Here is a 21,449-nt window from a genome sequence, read left to right as displayed (position 1 = left end):
GGCGAAGGGATGGTTGGTGGTGATTTTTGGAAAAATGTTACCCCTTTTTATTTTTGTATCACAAATGTAACGTGATATAACACACACTACCGCACAGTAGGAGGCGGCAGGCACCAAATAAAATGTGCGAACGACATGATACCAAAGAAGAAGAACACGATCTGCACCCGCCCACAGCCCGGGATATGTTGAAGCCGCTAGTAGCACTAAAGAGGAACCTTTTTCTTTGTTCATTGAGAGCGCGGGAAAAAGCAGAAGACAAGAAGCGGTACATAACTTTTTGCTTACGGTTAAATCTTAACTATAATAACCCTTACCTAACCCTACCTGAACCATTTTCAACGGGGGGTAGGGACGTCCCAAGGATTCCGGATAGCACGATCAATTTCCTTACCGTTATTTACCAGGACTTTTAGCTAGCTAACGTTACGTATTAGATATTGTGAAAATGTTTGGTATTAAAATAATGGGTATGTGGTGCGGGATAATGCTTTAGAAATATGACTCCAGGTAAAATGGTTAAAGTGTCTGCTGCAAGATGAAGCATTTTAGCGCCTTCTCTCCTGCTCCGTTCCAGGTCGTATATTTTGAATTGTGCGGTGCTGTGCGCAGCGCGGCACAATTTGTTTTTCAGCCAAACGGGCCCACCCCCTTCGGATGAATATTCTGTAGCTAAAACTCTAGAATTAATATGTAGTTATGGATGCACGGACTGACATCAGTATGATAGTTATATGACATCAAATAGTATATTTAGTTGACATCAATATGGTAGTTATATGACATCAATATCATAGTTTGAAACATTTTGAAGCTATAGATTGTTTACAAACATTTCAGCAAAACCATCTTATAGTTTGGTTTAAAAGTGACATAACTAATAATATACAAAATATCATGACTTACTTTGTTGAAAAAAAACCATACAAAACGTTGAAACGAACCAGTATTATCAGCTTGTTAAAGAGACCATCCTTCTGCTAGTTTTGTGTGGGTGAATACTCTTGACTTTGCTCTTGTGCACCGGCTGTCTGTTGTGGCTCAAATAGCCGTGTATTAATTATAGATTAGGGAAGGCATACCCGACTACTTCACCTACCTTTGTTAATTACAACGCCTTGTATGTCAAGGTGGCTTTCCAGTGAGCGATATTACTTTTTACCTTTTGATACCCTAAAGAGGCAAGACAAGAGATCAATATAATCATAGCAATATCATGTAGGCTAATATCCTAGCTATAACCCAGTAGAGTGTACTAACCATGCATCATAGTCTTTTGCCTGATACCACTCTTAAACACAGCTGTCACTCACTGTATTTTTTGACTTGACACAGTAATTAACCTGTTGTTCCATCTCGTTCTCCAGGTGCTAGTTTGATTTCACCTGACCAGCACCCATAGACCCTGCCATGACAACAAGCCATACCTCTCTGGCTAATAGTAAGTAGATTCTACCAGCCAATGAAGCAGGGCTGTGTTCAGTATATTAAACGTTTTACTACGTGCCTGAACGACACGCTTCTCCCCAACCGTTCTTTGCGGTATCTTTGCTCCTGTTTGGTGGTTGTGGCGGAGTGTTGCCCGACCGTTGAGAACAGCACAGTTTTCTGTTCAATCAAAAGTTGCACGCCGTTGTGTCCTGCTGAACACAGCCTTAACTCGAGTCCCCAGGAGGAAACCAACTTAGGCCAAGAACAGCCAACCACCCCAGAGAAGAATGGCGAAGGAGTTTCTGCTGGAGAATAAGCCGCTCCTGACAGAGATTCTGTCAGCGGAACCCGACAATATTCTCCAGTACGCCCATTCAAAGAAACTTGTGGAGCAGCGTGAATACAACAACCTCAACCACCTGCAATCCAGTCAGCCTCCAGAGACTACAGTCATCAAGCTACTGGACAGGCTGAGAGAGAGAGGAGAGGAGTACTGCCATGGTTTTGTGGCCCTTCTGCATAAGCAAGAGATCATCGCAAACTTCCCCAGACTCAAAGAGCTGGACTGGACCACCTTCAAAGACCCTAGTGCCCCTGACCCACCCCGAGCCCCACCAAGCATCAGAGCAGGTACAGCCCTGCCCATCTAATCTAGTCTAGAATGTTGCTGACTGTTGTGGAGTTTATTGTGCCAACATGGCGCCTATTAAAATTCCTAATCTCAAACTGAGTATCCCTGACTCTGAATATCTAGGTTATACATGTCTATAGCCTAGATGTATTTCCATTAAAATGCTGCATTTTGTCCCTCCAATAGGCTCCATAATGGGGAATTTGCAGGAAGTAATCAAGGCCTGCGGTTACATCCACAATGTCTCAGCAGTGAAGAGAGGCAAGAAGACAGGATATTTCAATGCCGTTTTACAGCAAGAAGATGAGAGCAGGAATCTGATAGTTTTTCAGCCGCAGCTGCGAGACCGCTTTGCCACAGCAGAGAGTCGCAGGTAAGTTGTGTATGAAGTGCTCTGCAAAGGCTTTGAGTGCTATGTGATTAGGAATATCTGTTATTAATATTTTATAATGCATGTTTTTGCAGAACTCCAGTGAAGTTGGTGAAAGTGGTGCTCCAGCCATCCATAAGCAGAAACAACAAGATGGAGATAATGTTTAAATACACATCCACATTTTCCATCCTCGAAGATTTACCCTTCAAATTCAACAGCGACCTTGACGGGAGGGTCAAGGATGTGGCCCTAGCTGACCTTCAAGAGGACAAAGAAAACACAGAAAATGCTGTAAAACAGAAGGTAGCTATAATAATAATAATAATTCACTATCAATGATTCACTATCACTATGTTTGAACTCTAACCATGTCTAGTTCAGTACCCTGTAATGTATTTCTCCTTTTGGTGTTTTTCTTGCATTGTAGGTGAACGTTACAGTAGAGGTGATTCAGAAAGTGAAAGAGGGCCATTGTAAAACAAGATTTAACAAAAGCATGCCCATGGTGGAATACCTAGTCGGTGATATTGTAGATGATTCAACTACACTCACAAACCTGACCGTGTGGGGTCGTGAAAACACGGTTGAAGTGGGGAAATGGTACCGGGTCACCAATGTTTCTGTTGTTAAGTATGGGGGTAAAACCGTGCTGAACACAACACCAGAATCTACTCTGGTCAACGTGGCCAGTGGTAGGAAATGCGATCTGCCACACGACATGGTACAGCCTGAGAAGTTTGAGGGGAAAATCATTGGATACTGGTTGTCCCAAGAGTACACTTGCCCAGAAGCACACCCACTGGAGAGGGTGGACACCACTGAAAAGATGGTGACTTGTAAGCATTGCCCTATGTCGTACATACTATCCCTGATGGGAAGGATAACTAGAGGGAAGCTCTCCATACAATCTGATGATCTGGTCAGCCGGGTGTTCACTGTAGAGGACCGTGTCATCAGAAATATTCTGCGAGGAAGGTTGGAGGGGAGAGAGTCTCTGAAGGACATTGAGGACGCGCTGGTCGAACTGCCACCAGTGACAGTCACTGTTCTCAATGGTCATGTGTTAACCGTTACAACTCAGAGTCATGATGTCACCACACAGGATGAGAAGAGGAATATTACCGCGCAACAGCGCGTTTAGTCTGGACTGATGCTTTTCATTTTTTATTGAACCTTTATTTAACTAGGCAAGTCAGTTAAGAACAAATTCTTATTTACAATGACGGCCTACCAGAAGGCAAAATAAAAACACAGGGGCGTGGTTCCTTTAGTCAGTTTGACATCACCTGGGCCATCACTGCTTCAATGTGTCTTAAATGAAAAACGGCAAGCTGAAAATGTAAATAGACTGATAATAAAAAACTTTTAAAACTTTTGTTTTTATTATGGGTCAGTATGTCTGTGGTACTTTTATATGTCCAGGTAAAAGTTCATTTTGTATTTCATTTTGACATTTGTTTAAAACAAGCTCTGCTAAGCGAATTGAAAAACTGTCAATGAAAATAGCACTTGTAAAAACACAGGGAAATGAAAGCCAAACAGACTTAGGTGAAGTGAACACATAGCTGTGCAGTGTAGATATCTAACCAAGAGCTGAGCAAACAAGCAAATATAAAACAAAACTGTTATCCATTTCCTTTATGTAGAAAACAATTAACTAGTACAACTGAGGGGGGGAAACCATTTAATCAATTTTAGAAGAAGGATGTAACATAACAAATGTTGAAAAAGTCAAGGGGTCTGAATACTTTCTGAATCCACTGTATAAAAAACTACTCTTAAGTAGTACGACTGTACCATACTCAATACCTTTATAGTCAAAAGCAGTAGTCCGTTCACAACAAAATATGTTCTAAAATCCAACTCACTCCTTTTCTCCCTGGTGTGGAGCATTGATCAGTACCCCTGTCATCCTCAGGCCTGTGGCTTGCTGGCTGTCTCCTGTGCCTGGTCTGGGTACCCTGGGTCTCAGCTTCCACTGCGGCCTGGCTCTCAACAGGGTGATGACAGCTCTGGGCTGAGCAGCAGCAGCAGTCATGTCCCTGTCTGGCCTGTTTACACCCACAAACAGACTCGGCTGGGCCCTTCCCGTCCCTCCATAGACCCCACCCAGCCTCTTAGTTGAGGTAGCATTGTTTTGGGCTAAACTCTTGGTCGAGGAGCTTGACTTGGTGCGTCCCAACCTCACTCTAGACACGTCTGTCCTTAGATGCTGGGAGGAAAGGCTCTTGTTAAGAATGACTGATTTGACTGGAGTTCCATCCTTCTCTGTCCCGCTTGTTCCACCCTCCATGCTCTCAATGTTCACTGTATTGATGCGTAGACCTTGTAAGCCGACAACCATATTGTCTTGAGGGAGAGGTACTATGGCATCGGCTGAGCCCTCGGAGCTGAACATACTCAGGCAGGGAACCACCCTGGCTGCCCTGTCCAGCAGAGCTACTCCTGGGACAAACAGCTCCAGTCTGTGCTGCTCTGTGAGCTTTGGATGGTCAAGGGAGGAGGCCAGCTTGGGTCTACCCTTCCCCCCACCCCTGCTCCATGTTAGGGGGTTGTAGATGACGTATCCGTCCAGAGGGCAGGAGTTGGACCTCCGAAGCAACGGGTCGACACAGTCTGTGTGGAACTGTAGTAGGGGACAAAGATGGATCAAATTCAGTTACTGCTCTCGCCGTCCATATCAGGACACAGTTCATCCGTTCAGAACGTACTCAAACTAGTCCACAATTAAAAAATGTCAACAGGAATTTTTGTGTTTTGGGGGCCTTAGGGTTAAAGACAAGGCATCACCCACTTTAGACTTACTCTGTTTACCTTGTGGTGGCAGAGCAGGAGAGGCAGTTTATAAAATTATTTTTCTTTTACCCCGTTTTTTTTCTCCCCAATTTCGTGGTATCCAATTGGTAGTTACAGTCTTGTCTCATCGCTGTAACTCCCATACGAGGCAAAGGTCGAGAGCCATGCGTCCTCTGAAACACAAGCCAACCAAGCCGCACTGCTTCTTGACACAATGCCCACTTAGCCCGGAAGCCAGCCACACCAATGTGTCAGAGGAAACACCGTACACCTGGCGACTGTGTCAGCGTGCACTGCGCCCGGCCCACCACAGGAGTCGCTAGTGCGAGATGGGACAAGGACATCCCTGCCGGCCAAACCCGGACGACCCTGGGCCAATTGAGCTATTTTTTATTATTTCACCTTTATTTAACTAGGTAGGCTAGTGAAGAACAAGTTCTCATTTACAACTGTGACCTGGCCAAGATAAAGCAAAGCAGTGCGACACAAACAACAACACAGAGTTACACATGGAATAAACAAACATGCAGTCAATAATACAATAGAAAAAGTCTATATACAGTGTGTGTGCAAATGAGGTAGGATAAGGGAGGCAAGGCAATAAATAAATAAAATAAATAACAGTATGGGGATGAGGTAGTTGGATGGGCTATTTACAGTGATCTGTGAGCTGCTCTGACAGCTGGTGCTTAAAGTTAGTGAGGGAGATATGAGTCTCTAGCTTCAGTGATTTTTGCAGTTCTTTCCAGTCATTGGCAGCAGAGAACTAGAAGGAAAGGTGGCCAAAGGAGGAATTGGCTTTGGGGGTGACCAGTGAGATATACCTGCTGGAGCGCGTGCTACAGGTGGGTGCTGCTATGGTGACCAGTGACCTCAGATAATGTGAGGCTTTACCTAGCAAAGACTTATAGATGACCTGGAACCAGTGGGTTTGGCAACGAATATGAAGCGAGGGCCAGTCAACGAGAGCATACAGGTCGCAGTGGTGGGTAGTATATGGAACTTTGGTGACAAAACGGACGGCACTGTGATAGACTGCATCCAATTTGCTGAGTAGAGTGTTGGAGGCTATTTTGTAAATGACATCGCCAAAGTCAAGGATCGGTAGGATAGTCAGTTTTACGAGGGTATGTTTGGCAGCATGAGTGAAGGATGCTTTGTTGCGAAATAGGAAGCCGATTCTAGATTTAATTTTGGATTGGAGATGCTTAATGTGAGTCTGGAAGGAGAGTTTACAGTCGAACCAGACACCTAGGTATTTGTAGTTGTCCACATATTCTAAGTCAGAACCGTCAGGAGTGGTGATGCTGGACGGGCGGGCAGGTGTGGGCAGCATCGGTTGAAGAGCATACATTTAAGAGCAGTTGGAGGTCAAGGAAGGAGAGTTGTATGGCATTGAAGGTCAGGGTAGTTTATCTAACTCTTAACCTTGTGGTGGCAGAACATGTCAGGGCCCGTTTACCTAACTCTTTACTTGGCGGTGACAGAATCATTTGAGTTAAGTCTTTACCCTGTGATGGCAGGGCAGGTGTCTGGCCTGCTGCCCTTGCTGGAAGCTCTTCAGGCAGATCCTACACTGCTGCCCAGGGTCCAGCAGGGGGCAGCCTCTCCTCACCCTGACCGAAAGGAGGCTCCTGACCAGGTGCTCTGGCAGTGGGTCACTCTCAACAGGAATCATGCTGAAGGGGGAAAGGAAACCAGAGACTCATGGGCTATATTTTAATGGCAGGTAGCTTAGCGGTTAGAACGTTGGGCTAGTAACCGAAAGGTCACTGGTTCGAATACCAGTGAAAAAATCTCTGCCCTTGAGCAAGGCTCTTAACCCTAATTTACTCCAGGGGTGCTGTACTACTATGGCTGACCCTGTAAAACAACATATTTCACTGTTCCTATCTGGTGTATGTGACAATAAAACATCTATTAAAATAATAATGTAATTAACTGCACTTAAATATGAATCACAATGCTTATTGCAGCAGGTTGTAAAGTGTAACAGCCTGTATGTGTGACAACATCTTTGCATTTTAGCACTGTCTAAATGTCATTCAGGGTGTTCAGACACTGAGCATAATAATCTATTTATACAGGGTTCTTACAGAGATTCCAGTGCTCACCTGTCACCCACTGACTGAGTGGTCATCTCACGTGGTTCACCCAGTGTGTTGAACACACGCTGACCCAAGGACAGCCACTTCTCAGTCCTTTTCTGATGGACATAATAGCTGATGTCATAAGTTTATCATGTCTACTTCCTGACACAAATATATGCAGAAATGCTCACAGAGTCTAACTGAAGATTGCTTACCGTACGTATGGCAAACGGATGCTGAGGGTGACAGCACCTTCTTATACAGTCCTCGCAAAGGTGATAGTACCGGCAGACTGTGCACCTAAAGGGAAGTCATAGACATGAAAAGTTGATCCATAACAGTATAGGTAAGTGGATGGGGGGAAAGTATGTAAATTCGAGCTCAAGGTCTATTGGCCCTGGGCATTATGACAACAAGACTTACTTGAAGCACTTGCCAGTGATGGGGCAGACCCTGCAGTTGTTGCAGAGCACCCCGAGGTGTCTGTCGGGCCTCTCTCGCTCAGCAGCTGTGTGGAGCTTAGCCACATTCCTCACCTGCTCCAGGAGCAGCTTGACCAGCCCAAAGTCCTCCCGGCACAGCGGGCACTTCACCATGGCTTCCCCCTCCCCCTCCGGACGTGCCTGGTGGTCTGCCCACACCTTCATACAGGAGATATGGATGTTGTTGCCACAGCCGAACCTGAGTGGGAAGACATAGGGGATGACAGTTGGTGGCAGAAGGCGTTTTCCCTCCCACTCACATGTTCCCCTGTTGTTACAGTAAAACAGTAGGTCAGTTCAGGCACATTTCCCCTATCCTCAAATCACTTTCCTTTGTGTTCTCCATCATATCATTAAGATCTAGTAAGCATTTAATAGGTATACCAAGGGTGGCCCAGTAAGTGTGTTGACATTATAATCCACGTGATGATCTGACCTGCAGTAAGACACAGGCAGCCGTTTCCCCAGCAACTCCTCTTGACAGATGGGACACAAATCCTCGGCTTCGATCTCCTTCTGTCTGACCCCCTCGGCTGGGTCTGGTCTGGGGTTAGGGTCAGCCTCAGAGCAGGGTGGGTGTACAGGCCGGGGGGTTCTGCTCCTGTGTAAACCCTGTAGCAGCTCCAGGATCTGCCTTTCAACCAGGACCTGCTGGAAGCAATCTGCAAGTGTACATACCAGAGGGCACAGTAGAGTTTAAGGATATGCTGTTAAAAATCCAATCATTTCTACAGAGTGCCTAGGGTTTGAATTGCAATTTGGCATATGCATTGTAGCCTATGTTATGTCTAAGTGAAACTTACATTCATGTTCTCTAGGCAGTCGGAATTTCCGCAATAAAACCCTACAATGAAAGTAGAATTATTTTACAGAATGAGCATGCACTATCTTTTATGTGTGATCGGTATGTTTTCTTCATTATTACCAGCAGATGTGTTTGCAGAGGTCTCTCTCTTTGTGGAATGTTGAACAGGTACATGTATGAGGGTCTCCCAAGAACACCTGTGGAATATGAAAAATAGGCTACCTGATTAAGAAATAAGAAAGTATTTCGTGTCAAAATGTAAATAGGACTATAATGTTGATGATGTCAAGTTAGGATGTTGCACATGCAGGCCTACTTTGAAGTTTTTGGGTTCCCCCTCCTCTTTGAGTAGGAATCCGGTCGGACCATACTCTTTCAGGATGAACATGGTCGTGTTCAGGGCCTCGTCCTGGTGCCAGCTAACGGCATCACTCACGGTATTCTTCCAGACAGTTTTCCTGAACATAACACAACTCTCACAGAATTTATAGGGAAGAGGACTGAGGAGGAGAGAAGACTAGAGCAATGTCTTCATACTAAGTCGACGAGCGTGCCCTGCTATATCAGCAAAGGTTTAAACTTTAGTAGCTAACTATGCAGCTATCTAGCTTATTGTAAAACGCTCTGAAACTGACGTAAGCAGCAACAACAACTAAGACACCTGTTTGCCGTAGTCATGGTAATTCAGGAAGATGTCTTGGTACATGTGTGCCCCCTTGTGAATTCATGCGATATTACATGCTATTTAAAAAACAAAAAACGTTATTTAACTAGGCAAGACAGTTAATAACGCATTCGTATTTACAATGGCGGCCTACAGTCGCCTTGTTCAGGGGCAGAACGACAGATTTTTTACCTTGTCAGCTCAGGGAATTCGATCCAGCAACCTTTCACTTACTTTCCCAATGCTCTAACCACTAGGTTACCTGCAGCCCCATGTACAATTGGTAATAAGCACAATACCATGATATTAGCATGTTATAACGGGTGTCTTACCTGTAGATGGCTAGGAACCAGATTTTAGCCCAGCAAATCATATTTCAGAGTGTTGTGAGTGAGTCTGTGTTCATGCGCAGCATGTGCTTGAGAGTTCTAGGACAACACAATCACAACACCACCGGATAGCAAATTACACTTGTCACCCAAAGACCCAACTGGTGTTAGGCTATATTATTTACAGTCCTGTAAAATCTACCACTGATGTCACAACAACTTTTCCATTGAAGACTGTTTGCAGAATGGATTCCCAAAACTTTTCCCCTATGTATTGTAAACTATGTGTAACGATCGTCGTAATCCTCCTCCTCGGACGAGAGGCGAGAAGGATCAGACCAATATGCGGAGTGATTAGTGTCCATGATTATTTAATGAATCGAAACAAAAGAACACCATGAAACAATCGACAAACAGTCCCGTGTGGCACGAATGCAGACACGCGATACAACCACCCACAAAACACACGTGAAACCCCGGCTGCCTTAGTATGATTCTCAATCAGGGACAAACGATCTACAGCTGCCTCTGACTGAGAATCATACCAGGCCGAACACAAAAACCCCAACATAGAAAAACACACATAGACCAACCCACCCAACTCACGCCCTGACCAACTAAATAAATACAAGAAAAAAGGAAAACAGGTCAGGAACGTGACACTATGACAAATATCTCTATTTTCTTTCTTTCTTTCTCACACACACACACACACACACACACACACACACACACACACACACACACACACACACACACACTTCTTTAACTAACCTTGTAGGTACACACAATTGATTCCCATTCAAAATCCTATTTTCCCTAACCCCTAAACCTAACCTTTACCCTAGTCCTAGCCTTAACCCCAAACCATAAACCTAACCTTAACACCTAACTCCTAACCCTAAACCTGACCTTTAACCCCTAGCTCTAATTCTAACCCTAACACTAATTCTAAGCTTAACCCAAAATCCCCTAGAAATAGCATTTTTCCTTGTGGGGACCAACAGAATGTCCCCAGTTGGTCAAGTGTTTGTTCTTTTACTATTCACAAGTATAGTACGCACACACACACACACACACACACACACACACACACACACACACACACACACACACACACACACACACACACACACACACAGAGAAAGAGTATTGGTATTGATTCATGTATCTGTACCTTCCCAAAGTGGGCAGTGGCTGCATGCACACCTCTCCTCTCTGGAGTTTGGGTCAAAACTAAGGCTGATGCATCGGTTGTTCCCCAGCCTCTCATTGTCTGTATTGTGTGTGGCTCTCTCAGTCAGAGTGAGGGGCATCCTACAGGAAGAGAAGGAGCTAAAGTTCAGTGAGCACATGTTGCAGGGTCGCCCTCTCGTCTCCCACCGGTCTTAAAAAACGTGACGCTCTCTGGGTTTCACTCGGAGCCGGCTATGACCCGCAGGCTATGTCTTTTGAAACTTTCATTTTTAGATGAGGGACCTATTTTAATTTTCACAAAAGGAGAATTAAAAGAGAATTTAAGAGAACACTTTAATACTACTATACAACAAAAGCAAGAGGGGAATTAAAATCACTTTTGTGTTTTCTGCTTGTTCTCCCTGTTTCCTGTGTGTTTTGAAAAGCCCCTGTGCAGTGTCTGACTGTGGTACTATATAGAGGACTGTCTCAATACTGTGGTCTGACTGTGGTACTATATAGAGGACTGTCTCAATACTGTGGTCTGACTGTGGTACTATATAGAGGACTGTCTCAATACTGTGGTCTGACTGTGGTACTATATAGAGGACTGTCTCAATACTGTGGTCTGACTGTGGTACTATATAGAGGACTGTCTCAATACTGTGGTCTGACTGTGGTACTATATAGAGGACTGTCTCAATACTGTGGTCTGACTGTGGTACTATATAGAGGACTGTCTCAATACTGTGGTCTGACTGTGGTACTATATAGAGGACTGTCTCAATACTGTGGTCTGACTGTGGTACTATATAGAGGACTGTCTCAATACTGTGGTCTGACTGTGGTACTATATAGAGGACTGTCTCAATAGTGTGGTCTGACTGTGGTACTATATAGAGGTCTGTCTCAATACTGTGGTCTGACTGTGGCACTATATAGAGGACTGTCTCAATACTGTGGTCTGACTGTGGTACTATATAGAGGACTGTCTCAATACTGTGGTCTGACTGTGGCACTATATAGAGGACTGTCTCAATACTGTGGTCTGACTGTGGTACTATATAGAGGACTGTCTCAATACTGTGGTCTGACTGTGGTACTATATAGAGGACTGTCTCAATACTGTGGTCTGACTGTGGTACTATATAGAGGACTGTCTCAATACTGTGGTCTGACTGTGGCACTATATAGAGGACTGTCTCAATACTGTGGTCTGACTGTGGCACTATATAGAGGACTGTCTCAATACTGTGGTCTGACTGTGGCACTATATAGAGGACTGTCTCAATACTGTGGTCTGACTGTGGCACTATATAGAGGACTGTCTCAATACTGTGGTCTGACTGTGGCACTATATAGAGGACTGTCTCAATACTGTGGTCTGACTGTGGTACTATATAGAGGACTGTCTCAATACTGTGGTCTGACTGTGGTACTATATAGAGGACTGTCTCAATACTGTGGTCTGACTGTGGCACTATATAGAGGACTGTCTCAATACTGTGGTCTGACTGTGGTACTATATAGAGGACTGTCTCAATACTGTGGTCTGACTGTGGTACTATATAGAGGACTGTCTCAATAGTGTGGTCTGACTGTGGTACTATATAGAGGTCTGTCTCAATACTGTGGTCTGACTGTGGCACTATATAGAGGACTGTCTCAATACTGTGGTCTGACTGTGGTACTATATAGAGGACTGTCTCAATACTGTGGTCTGACTGTGGCACTATATAGAGGACTGTCTCAATACTGTGGTCTGACTGTGGTACTATATAGAGGACTGTCTCAATACTGTGGTCTGACTGTGGTACTATATAGAGGACTGTCTCAATACTGTGGTCTGACTGTGGTACTATATAGAGGACTGTCTCAATACTGTGGTCTGACTGTGGCACTATATAGAGGACTGTCTCAATACTGTGGTCTGACTGTGGCACTATATAGAGGACTGTCTCAATACTGTGGTCTGACTGTGGCACTATATAGAGGACTGTCTCAATACTGTGGTCTGACTGTGGCACTATATAGAGGACTGTCTCAATACTGTGGTCTGACTGTGGCACTATATAGAGGACTGTCTCAATACTGTGGTCTGACTGTGGTACTATATAGAGGACTGTCTCAATACTGTGGTCTGACTGTGGTACTATATAGAGGACTGTCTCAATACTGTGGTCTGACTGTGGCACTATATAGAGGACTGTCTCAATACTGTGGTCTGACTGTGGTACTATATAGAGGACTGTCTCAATACTGTGGTCTGACTGTGGTACTATATAGAGGACTGTCTCAATACTGTGGTCTGACTGTGGTACTATATAGAGGACTGTCTCAATACTGTGGTCTGACTGTGGCACTATATAGAGAACTGTCTCAATACTGTGGTCTGACTGTGGTACTATATAGAGGACTGTCTCAATACTGTGGTCTGACTGTGGCACTATATAGAGGACTGTCTCAATACTGTGGTCTGACTGTGGTACTATATAGAGGACTGTCTCAATACTGTGGTCTGACTGTGGCACTATATAGAGGACTGTCTCAATACTGTGGTCTGACTGTGGTACTATATAGAGGACTGTCTCAATACTGTGGTCTGACTGTGGTACTATATAGAGGACTGTCTCACTATTGTGGTCTGACTGTGGTACTATATAGAGGACTGTCTCAATACTGTGGTCTGACTGTGGCACTATATAGAGGACTGTCTCAATACTGTGGTCTGACTGTGGTACTATATAGAGGACTGTCTCAATACTGTGGTCTGACTGTGGTACTATATAGAGGACTGTCTCACTATTGTGGTCTGACTGTGGTACTATATAGAGGACTGTCTCAATACTGTGGTCTGACTGTGGCACTATATAGAGGACTGTCTCAATACTGTGGTCTGACTGTGGTACTATATAGAGGACTGTCTCAATACTGTGGTCTGGGGCGACCTTTCTTCCTTTTCTGCACTAATGTGACGTTGAAATTTAATCTTAAAGGGGAATGGAAACACTAGGATTTAGAACGCCAGCTAACTGTAAACTTCCTAAAGTGTTTCCATTCCCCTTTAAGGTAGGCAGGCCTATATATTGCTGTCATTCAGGACCATCAAAACTAGCTGAATTGCATAAATGTAATTTAACTGTTTTATTGCTGTGAGGAAGAGATGGACAGAGGGAGGTATAGTTGAGAAAGCCAGGATTGGATCCCACGGAGGCAGGACATGTGAGGAATGTAAGGACATCTGGGGACTTTTGACCCGAACCCCATGGTGTTTCGCCCCTGTCCCTGCCCCATCCAATGGTGTAGGAGCCGTCCCACTGTTAAGGAAATACATTTTGTCCAAAGAAAGGAAATATATATTATCTTAAGTGGTCTACTAGACGCCTTCGAGACAATGTATATGTTAAACACGAGAGGGTTGGTCACACACTGACACTAATGTTTATTTTTTCACCACAATGGCAGTGTTGCTACGCCCTCCACTCAGAGCTGGAGACTGGGGGTCACAGGAAAGGCCAGAGCTAGGAGGGAAATATAATGACCTGAGAACTAACTGACCTCATTAGGAATACAACATCAGGTTCAAACACGCACGCACACACACACACACACACACAAACGCACGCACGCACGCACGCACGCACACACACACACACGCACAAACACGCACACACGCACACACACACACACACACACACACACACACACACGGCCTACCACTAAAGGTTCACAATGATGTAAAATCATGATGCATTTTTTTATGACCAGCATTTGATACCCAACCTGACACAACAGTGTCATGGACTTTATTTGTGTGTGTGTTGGTGTGTGTGTGTGTGTGTGTATATGTGTATTTGTTTTTGTGTGTGTGATCAGTGCTGAGGGATTAGGTGAAGACAGCAGTGTGTACATCTGTGGTGCTGTGTCAGCCAGAGATCTGTCCAGAGACCCTGGACTGTGTCCAGTAAACAGGATTGAATGTTACAGGGTTCCTCAGGCCATATAAACCATAACCTAACCCCAACCTCTACTGTAACCCTAACCTAACCCCAACCTCTACTGTAACCCTAACCTAACCCTAACATAACCCTAATCTCTACTGTAACCCTAACCTAACCCTAACCTAACCCTAATCTCTACTGTAACCCTAACCTAACCCTAACCTAACCCTAACCTCCACTGTAACCCTAACCTAACCCCAACCTCTACTGTAACTCTAACCTAACCCTAACCTCCACTGTAACCCTAACCCTAACATAACCCTAACCTCTACTGTAACCCTAACCTAACCCTAACCTAACCCCAACCTCTACTGTACTCTAACCTAACCCTAACCTCCACTGTAACCCTAACCTAACCCTAACCTAACCCTAATCTCTAGTGTAACCCTAACCTAACCCTAATCTCTACTGTAACCCTAACCTAACCCTAATCTCTACTTTAACCCTAACCCTAACCTAACCCTAACCTCCCCTGTAACCCTAACCTAACCCCAACCTCTACTGTAACCCTAACCTCCACTGTAACCCTAACCCTAACCTAACCCTAACCTCCACCCTAACCCTAACCTCCACTGTAACCCTAACCTAACCTAACCCTAACCTCCACTGTAACCCAAACCCTAACCTCCACTGTAATCCTAACCTAACCCTAACCTCTTCTGTAACCCTAGTACCAGCAGGCTCTGATGTTTGTAAAATGTAACCAGAATAAACTTGCATGAGGAGCATATTTTATCATGGATGTCAGTTTTTAGACTGTGGATGGATGTCTCAATTAGAACAGAAAACACACGTGATATCTTGCTGCTTTTAGAATGTGGGTGGATGTCTCAATTAGAACAGAAAACACACGTGATATCTTGCTGCTTTTAGAATGTGAGTGGATGTCTCAATTAGAACAGAAAACACACGTGATATCTTGCTGCTTTTAGAATGTGAGTGGATGTCTCAATTAGAACAGAAAACACATGTGATATCTTGCTGCTTTTAGAATGTGAGTGGATGTCTCAATTAGAACAGAAAACACACGTGATATCTTGCTGCTTTTAGAATGTGAGTGGATGTCTCACTTAGAACAGAAAACACACGTGATATCTTGCTGCTTTTAGACTGTGGATGGATGTCTCACTTAGAACAGAAAACACACGTGATATCTTGCTGCTTTTAGACTGTGGATGGATGTCTCACTTAGAACAGAAAACACACGTGATATCTTGCTGCTTTTAGAATGTGAGTGGATGTCTCAATTAGAACAGAAAACACACGTGATATCTTGCTGCTTTTAGAATGTGAGTGGATGTCTCAATTAGAACAGAAAACACACGTGATATCTTGCTGCTTTTAGAATGTGAGTGGATGTCTCACTTAGAACAGAAAACACACGTGATATCTTGCTGCTTTTAGAATGTGAGTGGATGTCTCAATTAGAACAGAAAACACACGTGATATCTTGCTGCTTTTAGAATGTGGGTGGATGTCTCAATTAGAACAGAAAACACACGTGATATCTTGCTGCTTTTAGAATGTGGGTGGATGTCTCAATTAGAACAGAAAACACACGTGATATCTTGCTGCTTTTAGAATGTGGGTGGATGTCTCAATTAGAACAGAAAACACACGTGATATCTTGCTGCTTTTGTCAAGTACATTTGTGAAGTATATTCAGAAATAAAAACAATGCCAATGTGTTGCTGTAACAACAGGTGGACATGGGGGGGTGCTGTGCTCCTCCTGTGGCCCCTGTGACTGAGGTCTGTGACAGGAAGCCAGCGAGGGTCCTTCCTCTCCGACCCACTGGGACAGTCAGTTAATTTGGGTTTACAGTTCTGCAGCTACAGGCTCTGTTCCTGCTCATCACTGAGAGGAAGTAGTCGTTTCACATTTCCTGGCTAAATCGGTTCATCTATCTCCTCTTCGTCTTCTGGTGTTGGTGTGTCTGTTGTGTTGTGCCTGTGTGTGTCTGTGTGTATGTGTGTGCGGGTCCGTGTGTGTCTGTGGGGTGCACGTGGGCGTGTGTGTGGTCACGTGTGTGTGTGTCTGTGTCTCTCTCTGTGTGTGTGTCTGTTGTGTTGTGTCTGCATGTGTCTGTGTGTATGTGTGTGTGTGTGTGTGTGTGTGTGTGTGTGTGTGTGTGTGTGTGTGTGTGTGTGTGTGTGTGTGTGTCTCTGTGTGTGTGTGTTGGTGTATCCGCCCATCCTCCATGTGGATTTTAGAGTACTACAGTACATGACCCTGTGATGGCTTTTCAGTGACGTTGGCATCCAGACCAGGGTCTCCTTCATCACAGAGCTGTTTGGTGAGGAGCTTCGCTGAGTTTTCCCAGCTACTCCTTTTCCTTCCTGTCTCTCTCCAAACATCCAAAGGATGCTGGGAAGGATTTTCTTCTCTCACCGCTCTCCTCCGTGGCCACTGGGAAGGATCTTCTATCACCGCTCTCCTCCGTGGCCACTGGGGAGCTTCTTCTTCTCTCACCGCTCTCCTCCGTGGCCACTGGGGAGGTTCTTCTCTCACTGCTCTCCTCCGTGGCCACTGGGGAGGTTCTTCTTCTCACACCGCTCTCCTCCGTGGCCACTGGGGAGGTTCTTCTTCTCTCACCGCTCTCCTCCGTGGCCACTGGGGAGGTTCTTCTTCTCTCACCGCTCTCCTCCGTGGCCACTGGGGAGGTTCTTCTTCTCACACCGCTCTCCTCCGTGGCCACTGGGGAGGTTCTTCTTCTCACACCGCTCTCCTCCGTGGCCACTGGGGAGGTTCTTCTTCTCTCACCGCTCTCCTCCGTAGCCACTGGGGAGGTTCGTCTTCTCACACCGCTCTCCTCCGTGGCCACTGGGGAGGTTCGTCTTCTCACACCGCTCTCCTCCGTAGCCACTGGGGAGGTTCTTCTTCTCTCACCGCTCTCCTCCGTGGCCACTGGGGAGGTTCTTCTTCTCACACCGCTCTCCTCCGTGGCCACTGGGGAGGTTCTTCTTCTCACACCGCTCTCCTCCGTGGCCACTGGGGAGGTTCTTCTTCTCACACCGCTCTCCTCCGTGGCCACTGGGGAGGTTCTTCTTCTCACACCGCTCTCCTCCGTGGCCACTGGGGAGGTTCTTCTTCTCTCACCGCTCTCCTCCGTGGCCACTGGGGAGGTTCTTCTTCTCACACCGCTCTCCTCCGTGGCCACTGGGGAGGTTCTTCTTCTCACACCGCTCTCCTCCGTGGCCACTGGGGAGGTTCTTCTTCTCACACCGCTCTCCTCCGTGGCCACTGGGGAGGTTCTTCTTCTCACACCGCTCTCCTCCGTGGCCACTGGGGAGGTTCTTCTTCTCTCACCACTCTCCTCCGTGGCAACTGGTTAGAGGCCTCATTACATTATGTACTTCACACTCAGTTCTTCATGCTCATTACTGGGTTGTTGACAGAATGGTTGCATAACAGTCCAACTGTTTATCAGAACACATAATGTTGTTGCTTCAGTGTTGAAAAGGAAGATCTTGTAGATAGATAGGCACAATATGATGTATTTTCTAATACCGTATAATACTGTAGATACACTTAATGTTGTGGCATCGAGACATACTGGCCCTATGAAAACCTCTTGGCTTTAATCACTCATGACCATTGGACAACCAAACCACCAAAAGTTAGGTCTGACATCTTGCCGACTGGAAGCTCCGGTAATCCTCACTCAGTAACAGTCTAATTGCTCAATATGACATCTGGCTGCACTCTTCTGGCTACGTACAATCTCTTAAGTCTACTTGATTTATCCAGCTGACTTTTCCAAGCCAGGGATTATGAAACCTTACTCGAACAAGCATGGGAAATGTGCTGTGGTCTGTGCAACTCATAACGTTGGCGATCAGGCTTGGTTTGTGAGTGAGTATACAGATATTGTACATGTAACAAGTCCTGATTCCGAAACGTCACGTTTTCAAAGGTTCCCTTACTTGGTCTGTAGACTAGCCTATTCCTCCACCTGGATGGATTCTCCTAAAAATGCCATGCTTCTTTTGAGGGGTCAAAGGTCATATCTGGCCCGCCCTCCCACCGGCCGTCCACCCCTCCCTCTCCACGGCGCTGGCCGACAGGAAACGATGTGCTTTAACAGCCCACCTTTTCCCATATCCTGGGAGGAGCCTGCGGTCGGCGCTGGGATAAGAACAATGGCAGGAAACACGGAGAGGAGTGAGAGAGTTCTCTGGGAGACGTTGGAATGGTGGAGACTGCATGGTGGAGGCCTGGAGGGGTGGAGGGGTTGGAGGAGTAGAGGGATAGAGGGGTGGAGGGGTGGAGGGGTTGGAGGAGTAGAGGGATAGAGGGGTGGAGGGGTTGGAGGAGTAGAGGGATAGAGGGGTGGAGGGGTGGAGGGATGGAGGAGTAGAGGGATAGAGGGATGGAGGGGTGGAGGGGTTGGAGGAGTAGAGGGATAGAGGGGTGGAGGGATGGAGGAGTAGAGGGATAGAGGGGTGGAGGGGTTGGAGGAGTAGAGGGATAGAGGGGTGGAGGGGTTGGAGGAGTAGAGGGATAGAGGGGTGGAGGGGTTGGAGGAGTAGAGGGATAGAGGGGTGGAGGGGTTGGAGGAGTAGAGGGATAGAGGGGTGGAGGGGTTGGAGGAGTAGAGGGATAGAGGGGTGGAGGGGTTGGAGGAGTAGAGGGATAGAGGGGTGGAGGGGTTGGAGGAGTAGAGGGATAGAGGGGTCGAGGGATAGAGGGGTGGAAGGGTTGGAGGAGTAGAGGGGTGGAGGGGTGGAGGGCTGGAGGAGTAGAGGGATAGAGGGGTGGAGGGATAGAGGGGTGGAGGGGTTGGAGGAGTAGAGGGATAGAGGGGTGGAGGGGTGAAGGGATAGAGGGGTGGAGGGATAGAGGGGTGGAGGGGTTGGAGGAGTAGAGGGATAGAGGGGTGGAGGAGTAGAGGGATAGAGGGGTGGAGGGATAGAGGGGTGGAGGGGTTGGAGGAGTAGAGGGATAGAGGGGTGGAGGGCTGGAGGAGTAGAGGGATAGAGGGGTGGAGGGATAGAGGAGTAGAGGGATAGAGGAGTATAGGGGTGGAGGGGTGGAGGGATAGAGGAGTAGAGGGATAGAGGAGTAGAGGGGTGGAGGGGTGGAGGAGTAGAGGGATAGAGGGGTGGAGGGATAGAGGGGTGGAGGGGTTGGAGGAGTAGAGGGATAGAGGGGTGGAGGGGTGGAGGGCGGGAGGAGTAGAGGGATAGAGGGGTGGAGGGATAGAGGAGTAGAGGGATAGAGGAGTAGAGGGGTGGAGGGGTGGAGGGATAGAGGAGTAGAGGGATAGAGGAGTAGAGGGGTGGAGGGGTGGAGGGATAGAGGATGAGAGGGATAGAGGAGTAGAGGGGTGGAGGGGTGGAGGGATAGAGGAGTAGAGGGATAGAGGAGTAGAGGGGTGGAGGGGTGGAGGGATAGAGGAGTAGAGGGATAGAGGAGTAGAGGGGTGGAGGGGTGGAGGGATAGAGGAGTAGAGGGATAGAGGGGTGGAGGGGTTGGAGGAGTAGAGGGATAGAGGGATGGAGGGGTGGAGGGGTTGGAGGAGTAGAGGGATAGAGGAGTAGAGGGGTAGAGGGGTGGAGGGATAGAGGAGTAGAGGGATAGAGGAGTAGAGGGGTAGAGGGGTGGAGGGATAGAGGAGTAGAGGGATAGAGGAGTAGAGGGATAGAGGGATAGATGAGTAGAGGGATAGAGGAGTAGAGGGGTGGAGGGATAGAGGAGTAGAGGGATAGAGGAGTAGAGGGGTGGAGGGGTGGAGGGATAGAGGAGTAGAGGGGTGGAGGGGTGGAGGGATAGAGGAGTAGAGGGATAGAGGAGTAGAGGGGTGGAGGGATAGAGGAGTAGAGGGATAGAGGAGTAGAGGGGTGGAGGGGTGGAGGGATAGAGGAGTAGAGGGATAGAGGAGTAGAGGGGTGGAGGGGTGGAGGGATAGAGGAGTAGAGGGATAGAGGAGTAGAGGGGTGGAGGGATAGAGGGATAGAGGAGTAGAGGGGTGGAGGGATAGAGGAGTAGAGGGATAGAGGGATAGAGGAGTAGAGGGATAGAGGAGTAGAGGGATAGAGGAGTAGAGGGGTGGAGGGGTGGAGGGATAGAGGGGTGGAGGGGTGGAGGGATAGAGGAGTAGAGGGATAGAGGAGTAGAGGGGTGGAGGGATAGAGGAGTAGAGGGATAGAGGAGTAGAGGAGTAGAGGGATAGAGGAGTAGAGGGGTGGAGGGATAGAGGGGTAGAGGGATAGAGGGATAGAGGGGTAGAGAGATAGAGGATTAGAGGGATAGAGGGGTAGAGAGATAGAGGGGTAGAGGGATAGAGGGGTAGAGAGATAGAGGATTAGAGGGATAGAGGGGTAGAGAGATAGAGGATTAGAGGGATAGAGGGGTAGAGAGATAGAGGGATAGAGGGATAGAGGGGTAGAGGGATAGAGGAGTAGAGGGGTGGAGGGATAGAGGAGTAGAGGGATAGAGGAGTAGAGGGGTGGAGGGATAGAGGGACACCTAGTGTGAGTGTACTGGCTACATTTGCTCTTAGCATTCCTCTGAATAGCAGAGGAACTGTGTTTATTAGCCCGCTGATTGTTTCTGTAATGTCTTAATGGGCTCTTCTAGGAATTACTAAGGACTTTGTTCCTTCCTTGAGAACTTGTTTGGGTTCAAGTTGCTCACCTGATACTATCTGTAAGTTAAGTGTGTCTGGA

The 21,449-nt window shown here is 46.7% G+C and overlaps 2 protein-coding genes across 2 annotated transcripts; one reads left to right on the top strand and one right to left on the bottom strand.

The window, feature by feature from the left end:
- Positions 1 to 173: 173 nt before the first annotated feature.
- Positions 174 to 3,811, top strand: LOC120033729. The gene is made up of 5 exons (XM_038980174.1): positions 174 to 268; positions 1,368 to 2,061; positions 2,249 to 2,435; positions 2,528 to 2,738; positions 2,863 to 3,811. The coding sequence occupies exons 2-5, from the start codon at positions 1,719 to 1,721 to the stop codon at positions 3,574 to 3,576; spliced, it is 1,455 nt and encodes a 484-aa protein (XP_038836102.1). The 5' UTR covers positions 174 to 268; positions 1,368 to 1,718; the 3' UTR covers positions 3,577 to 3,811.
- Positions 3,812 to 3,858: 47 nt separating this feature from the next.
- Positions 3,859 to 9,074, bottom strand: zswim2 (zinc finger, SWIM-type containing 2). Its single transcript, XM_038979554.1, has 9 exons — positions 8,925 to 9,074; positions 8,729 to 8,805; positions 8,607 to 8,647; positions 8,240 to 8,465; positions 7,745 to 8,002; positions 7,537 to 7,621; positions 7,346 to 7,437; positions 6,742 to 6,910; positions 3,859 to 5,061 (listed from the first exon to the last, which is right to left on the bottom strand). Exons 1-9 carry the CDS (start codon positions 9,072 to 9,074, stop codon positions 4,300 to 4,302), a joined length of 1,860 nt encoding a protein of 619 aa, XP_038835482.1. The 3' UTR covers positions 3,859 to 4,299.
- Between the last annotated feature and the right edge of the window lie 12,375 nt (positions 9,075 to 21,449).

This window comes from Salvelinus namaycush, chromosome 40 (assembly GCF_016432855.1).
Source record: "Salvelinus namaycush isolate Seneca chromosome 40, SaNama_1.0, whole genome shotgun sequence".
In the NCBI taxonomy this organism is placed as follows: domain Eukaryota; kingdom Metazoa; phylum Chordata; class Actinopteri; order Salmoniformes; family Salmonidae; genus Salvelinus; species Salvelinus namaycush.
The sequence above is the reverse complement of the archived record's forward strand: the minus strand, read 5'-3'. Positions and strand labels throughout refer to the sequence as shown.